Here is a 6,930-nt window from a genome sequence, read left to right as displayed (position 1 = left end):
AGACTACCGGAAATAAAATATTTTATTTTTATCCCGCGAAGGAGACGTCGCCACGGCGGAGTCCGCAGAGAGATAAAGATATCTTTGTGAGAGAGAGAAAGCGCCGCACGTATAGCGGCGGTACACGGATACGCACCGCGCGCAACGAGTTTCCCTGTAGCAGCTGCTCCTGCCGGGTGCGTGCGTGCGTGCGTGCTGGGTCGTCGCCATTATATAGCCGCCCTCCCGATCTCCCCTCGGCCTCGCACCACCCCCACCCCCACCCCCACCCCCACCCGCCTTCCTTCCTGCCTTCCTGCCCTCAGTCAGCCGGAGCCGGATTGCTCCTCCCGCCATGGCGCTCCTCACCGATCTCCTCAACCTCGACCTCACCGACTCCACGGAGAAGATCATCGCCGAGTACATATGGTACGTCCTCCTTCCTTCCCCCGGACGAACGGACCTCGGCCGTTTCTCCGCTGCGTCCGCGTCGGCCGCCGCCCGGGACCGCGCGGGCTCATCATGCCGCCGCCGCCGCCTGGTTCGTGGAGAGCAGGCGGCGGGATCGCTCGGGGGACTGGGTTTTTCCTCGATGCTAAATTCATGGGGCCGTCGTCGTAGTTTGCGCTGTTAGCGCGGATTCGTCGTGGTGTTTTTTTTCTTTAATAAAAAACCCAAATACTTTTCGCCCCGCGATCCGCTCCGTGGGTGCAGCGACCGGCGGTGCTCGCTCGTGCGGGTGGTAAACGCCACCTTTTTCTCTTCTTCCGTTCAGTTCAGTTCAGTTCGGTTCCGTTCCGTTCCGTTCGGTTCCGTTCAGAGAGAGTTGGGAAATACAGTAGGTTTTAGGCATGGCAGCGCGACGAGAAGAGGTTTTTGGTTTGTTGGTGGTGATTTATCACTCCCCTTCCGGATATGCGCAACGCAGGGATGGATGCGCCACTGCCATATTCGTACCGGCAGTACGTTTTGTCCTGTTGGGGAGAGGATCTCTGCAGCGGCATCCTCTGCCCCCTCGGTCCCTCCCCTGCGCAGCATGGCCCCGGCCCGCGCGCGGTCAGATGCTCTGCTCCTCCTCCATGAATTTCCCACGCGCGAGCTTTCGATCTTCACCATGTCGGAACCGAGGCCAATACCCATATTTTCACTGTGCCCGGCAAAAAACCGTGGTGAACAGTAAATGATACGCCGGTCATGGGTTTCGTTTATGTGGGCTGTTTCTGCTGGTATATTCACCGTCAATTTATTTTGGATTTATTGCAGGATCGGCGGATCTGGCATGGATCTCAGGAGCAAGGCCAGGGTAAGATACAGATGCAGATAAAGATTCCCATCCCCGGCCGGCATGGATCCCATGACCTCCTTGCCGTGTCCTATCACTTTTCTGCCGTGCTACCTAGTTATCCACTGAGCTGTTCTTGTGCTTATATATCAGAGGTTGCGAGATTCCTTTTGGCTAACTGTGTGGATTTACTGTTGTTGTTGCTCTGGTTGGTGCAGACCCTCCCCGGCCCGGTCACGGATCCCAGCAAGCTGCCCAAGTGGAACTACGACGGCTCCAGCACCGGCCAGGCCCCCGGCGAGGACAGCGAGGTCATCCTGTAGTAAGTGCCATTTGCCATGCCACTCCAGAACCATTTACCTCTGTGAAGTGCAGTTCTATCTTTTTTTTACCTTGGACCCAAGGAGTAATTTTTGTTTCCCTTGGGGCATGTGCCGTGCTGCAGCCCACAGGCCATCTTCAAGGACCCGTTCAGGAAGGGCAACAACATCCTTGTAAGTGACCACCCCACTCATGTAATAGACTGTAGCACTACTACCGTGCAAGTGATCTGCACCTGTAGGCTCTAGTGCAGTAGTATTTGTCACTGTAGTTGATCGATCTAGCTCTTCTGCTCAACTACGACAGACTAACGAGCATCATTAAGAGGGGAGATCAACTTAAACATCTTCTGATGCAGATTTTGAATGATTTTGGTCCAGTATTCTTAGCTACTCCTACTCCTATTTCTGACGCAAATTATATCCCAGTCAAGGACCACTCAGGGTTGTGAATTATGGATATTTTTGGTTATTAGGCGTGCGTGTCTGGTCTACCTAACTAGTACAGTGCAGTAGTGAGGGAATCCAATGGCCATCATCTTGTCAACATCCTTAGTAATCAAGATCCCCCTTACTAAATTCGAACCACTTGCAGGTCATGTGCGATTGCTACACCCCAGCTGGAGTGCCAATCCCCACCAACAAGAGATACAACGCTGCCAAGATCTTTAGCAACCCTGATGTTGCCAAGGAGGAGCCATGGTATATATAAATACAATACACAAACTCGATCGATGATTACGAACACTAGAAAATAATGATCTACTCCCTCCGTTCCTAAATATTTGTCTTTCTAGACATTTCAAATGACTACTACATACGGATGTATGTAGACATATTTTAGAGTGTAGATTCACTCATTTTGCTCCGTATGTTGTCACTTGTTGAAATGCTTAGAAAGACAAGTATTTAGGAACGGAGGAAGTAGTAACTGTTTTATGATAATTGATTGACTGATCGCGTTATTTTTGCGACGATAGGTATGGTATTGAGCAGGAGTACACCCTCCTACAGAAGGACATCAACTGGCCTCTCGGCTGGCCTGTTGGTGGATTCCCTGGTCCTCAGGTACGTCTCTTTCGGCTTGACCGACTGAATTTGGACGTTTGGCCCTAATTTTGGTGAAGTGTACACTTACCAATCTCTTCTTCATGTGTGTAGGGTCCTTACTACTGTAGTATTGGTGCTGACAAGTCGTTTGGGCGTGACATAGTTGACGCTCACTACAAGGCCTGCCTCTTTGCCGGTGTCAACATCAGTGGCATCAATGGCGAGGTCATGCCCGGACAGGTGAAACACCGCTACAACACAGGACATTCCTATTTTCTCTATCTTGAGAATTACTGTCTCTCTGACCATGGTAGAATTACTATGTTTGGTTTTCAGTGGGAGTTCCAAGTCGGCCCGACTGTTGGCATTTCTGCTGGCGACCAAGTGTGGGTCGCTCGCTACCTTCTTGAGGTAATGATAATAGTCATGTGATCTTATTCTGACGAGGGAGGCTTTTGTGATGGAATGACATCGTGTTCGGTTAAAATTATTGCGATTAAATGTTACTCTCCCTTTCTTCAGAGGATCACTGAGATCGCCGGAGTTGTCGTCACATTTGACCCCAAGCCCATCCCAGGCGACTGGAACGGTGCTGGTGCTCACACAAACTACAGGTAATTGAGATGAGATGCTCGAACAGATCGATAAGTGTCATTCATCTTACCGTGCTGTTTTGCTGATCACGAACGACTCTGCTGCATTCAGTACCGAGTCGATGAGGAAGGACGGCGGGTTCAAGGTCATCGTGGATGCTGTGGAGAAGCTCAAGCTCAAGCACAAGGAGCACATCGCCGCCTACGGCGAGGGCAACGAGCGCCGCCTCACCGGCAAGCACGAGACCGCCGACATCAACACCTTCAGCTGGGTACGCCGCGCCCCTCGCCTTCTAGTTCTGGATCATCTGAATCTTTCCACATCTCGTTACTCCAACAGTGGTTCTGAATCATCTGAATGACTGCAGGGCGTCGCAAACCGTGGCGCGTCGGTGCGCGTGGGCCGGGAGACGGAGCAGAACGGCAAGGGCTACTTCGAGGACCGCCGGCCGGCGTCCAACATGGACCCATACGTGGTCACCTCGATGATCGCCGAGACCACCATCCTGTGGAAGCCCTGAAGCCGATCGGCGCCGATCGCCGTGCGATGATCAGTGATGGGTTGGGTTGGATTTGGTGGGTGGCCACTGGAGGATTTGGACGAAATTCTTCCAACATATTTGCTTTTCCGTTTGGTTGCATACTACGCGTAGTCCGCTTAGGTAGGTCGCATCATCGTCGTCGTCGTCATGCATCAGGTTGTCTGGTCTCTCTTCTCTCGTCTCTGGGTGGTGGGTGGCAAGAGGCGTGTCAAACACACAAGACTACTATTGATTGTTTTCCCTTGCCGTTTGGGTGCTCTGGTCCTCGTGTAATCATCAATTGATATGGTAATAAAATGGTCCGTACCGCTGCCGTGGTACCACACCAAACCGCCTGTCTCATGCTACGGATGGTATTAGTGCTCATAATGATGCAACTTTGTGTAAAGCGGTTGTTGCGCTTCCAATGGTTGTGGACGAAGCTTAAATGGCGCTAGACCATTATTAGTGCGCCAAGAGTGGGGAGCTACATTATTAGGCTAGTTATAATGGGAGTAACTTAGCTAGTAACATAGCGTACTTCGATAAAATTCTACTTACGTGGCAAGTAATTAATGAGAGATGGTAACATAATATGTTACTGTAACATAACGTTTTTCAATACAAGATGAGTCTATGAGCTAATAAATAAATCCATCTATAATACTTTGCATTATGAAGGTAGTAACTTAGACTAGTGTCATATGCATGACACTAGTCTAAGTTACTCTCCACTATAACCAGCCCTGGTTATAGTGGAGAGTAACTTAGACTAGTGTCATGCATATGATAGTAGTGTGTGATATTACCTCCGTAATGCATAGTATCATAAGTTAGTATCTTAGATTGCCTTATTAATTGTCATGCATGATACAAACTAGCGGAGCATTTAATATGAGACAGTATCATGATATGATACTACATCCTCTTTTTTCTTATTTAATTATGTGCCACATCATCCAAAACGTCTAATTAGCATGCATGATACTACTTATGATACTCCCGCTACAACCAGCTTTATACCAAGGGTATCACTTTTCCTGAATTCCTAGTGGTATATAAAATCGAGAGATTCTACCAACAATTACTTTTCTTTCAGGACAATTATATTTAAGAAAAAGACGGTTTGATGTTAATTACTCGGCTGATAAGGAAAGAGAGCGCTCGGCTCAGCTGATAAGAGATGGTAAAGCCTCGGCAGCATGCTCGTCCGGTAGCACAGCGAATCAATCAATCAGAGATTGCGTTAAGCTTGCACGTTGCTGATCCGGTACAGTGCACGCGCTTTTGCTCCCCATGAACGGTGGTGTCCCACAGGGCCGCGACTACAGGTGTGGACGCAGACTTGTGACTCCCCTCACCCTTATTCCTGACCGTTCGTCCATGCTTGTCACGACCCACAAGTAGGTCGCTAGGCCCCATGTGACGGCACAGTGCTACAGTGGTATGCACGGCAACGTGCCCCCAACCGCTCTCTCTCGAACATCGGTCACGCACCTCTTTGGTCCAAGTACAGCGCGCTCACCAACTCCCCCAACTTTTGTTGTGCTGCTAGTGTCACTTTTGATCACAATCTTCAAATGGCCAAGACCCAAGAGCCCATTTCTTTACTTGTCAGCCCGCTGCCGGCCACTTTGCTGGTGAGCATCGGTCTATCAACGGTGTCCGGCGTCCAAGCCTCGCCTTGCACGCCTCTCGGAATCTCGTGTCCAACACAAACGACCACTTGGTCAAAAGAAGGCAGCGGACGCATCGGCTGCGTAGGAACGAAACCGCGACCCAACCGGCGACCCGAGGGCCGCCATCCTTTAGCTGCCGCAAAGGTCTCTCCGGTCCCTCGATCGCCGGTCCAAAGTCCAACCCTGCACTGCTCTGCACCATTGCATGAATCATGACCGATCGCCATGGAAGCAGCAAACAAACGAACCAGGGAGCGACACTTCGCGCCGCGAAAAGCTAACATGACCACACTACACCCTCGGCTTAGCTGCAGTTTAGTACTGGTTTTGTGATAAACGATTGAGATTACGAGGAGGAGAGTAGCTGAGTAGGAGTACATATTGTAGTACTCCTACAGCATATGGCACCAATTTGCAGGTATGATAGGGGAGGCGCCAGGGGAAGAGACGGAGGAGGTCAATGGGCCGGAGAGGAGCGTATGATAGGACTAATCTAATCGCCCAGATAGATAGACAGACGGCTCTTCAAGTAACCTGACGCTCGTGGGAGACGGGACCAGCGGTGCGTCGCGGAACCCGACGATGCATTCTGTTCGACGCTGATGCCATGCCGGCGTACGAACGTCGTGGCCGCGTGTGACATCGGCGACCGGGCGGGCTCGCCGTGTCACGACGGGTGCCCCGTGCGATTAGGAATCTTGAGCAGGTAGAGGTGGTAGGCAGAGTGTGTCCCCGATCGTGTCACGGGATGGGTGCATCTATTACTATTGACTACTTCCTTCGTTCTTAAATATTTGTTTTTCTAGACATTTCAAACAGACTACCACATACGGATATATGTAGACATATTTTAGAGTATAGATTCATTCATTTTGCTCCGTATATAGTCACTTGTTGAAATATCTAGAAAGACAAATATTTAGAAATAGAGGGAGTAAATACGAAGCGCAGAATCACGTCAAAGGTTGCAAGCAAGCTAGGGTGATTGAGGCCTGCAGATTATTCAGTCCTGGACCTACCTACCTTGTGACTGATTGACCACTCGAAGCTAAGATCATCTGAATATTCCATGACTGGCTGTGTATGACATCGAGTGGTTCTCGGAGTGGGTGTATCTACTGATAAATACAGTACCAAATAAGTAAGCACGTCGGGACAGTGGCAGCTAGCAAAGCCAGAATACTTGAGGTTTGAAGAGTACTCCTTCAGTTATATTCCCTCCGTTCCTAAATATTTATCTTCTAGATATTTCAACAAGTAACCACATACAGAGCAAAATGAATGAATCTACACTTTAAAATATGTCTATATACCTTCGTATGTGGTAGTCCATTTAAAATCTCCAAAAAGACAAATATTTAGAAACCGATGGAGTATATTATATACCTTGTGAGTTGTGACTGACTACTTCAAACATCGATATTATATGAATATTCCGACACCAGCTGACTACTAGCTGGCGTAGATGACAAAAACTAACCAACGTGCCGATCATCAACGCCGGTA

General features: G+C 49.5%; 1 protein-coding gene across 1 annotated transcript; it reads left to right on the top strand.

Moving 5' to 3' along the window:
• The first annotated feature begins 239 nt into the window (after positions 1–239).
• On the top strand, positions 240–4,096 carry LOC125514541 (glutamine synthetase). Its single transcript, XM_048679879.1, has 11 exons — positions 240–408; positions 1,243–1,282; positions 1,480–1,583; positions 1,707–1,755; positions 2,177–2,283; positions 2,562–2,649; positions 2,743–2,871; positions 2,968–3,042; positions 3,154–3,245; positions 3,337–3,496; positions 3,593–4,096. Exons 1-11 carry the CDS (start codon positions 335–337, stop codon positions 3,743–3,745), a joined length of 1,071 nt encoding a protein of 356 aa, XP_048535836.1. The 5' UTR covers positions 240–334; the 3' UTR covers positions 3,746–4,096.
• Positions 4,097–6,930: the final 2,834 nt, after the last annotated feature.

This window comes from Triticum urartu, chromosome 6A (genome assembly GCF_056163025.1).
Source record: "Triticum urartu cultivar PI428250 chromosome 6A, HENAU_Tu73, whole genome shotgun sequence".
NCBI lineage: Eukaryota > Viridiplantae > Streptophyta > Magnoliopsida > Poales > Poaceae > Triticum > Triticum urartu.
Note: the sequence above shows the minus strand (reverse complement) of the source record. Positions and strands in the feature narration are given on the sequence as shown.

Coding starts and splice junctions, on each gene's coding strand:
- LOC125514541 (XM_048679879.1), top strand. CDS start 335: ATGGCGCTCCTCACCGATCTCCTCAACCTCGACCTCACCGACTCCACG. Junction 409..1,242: donor ATCATCGCCGAGTACATATG/GTACGTCCTCCT, acceptor GATTTATTGCAG/GATCGGCGGATCTGGCATGG. Junction 1,756..2,176: donor GGAAGGGCAACAACATCCTT/GTAAGTGACCAC, acceptor AACCACTTGCAG/GTCATGTGCGATTGCTACAC.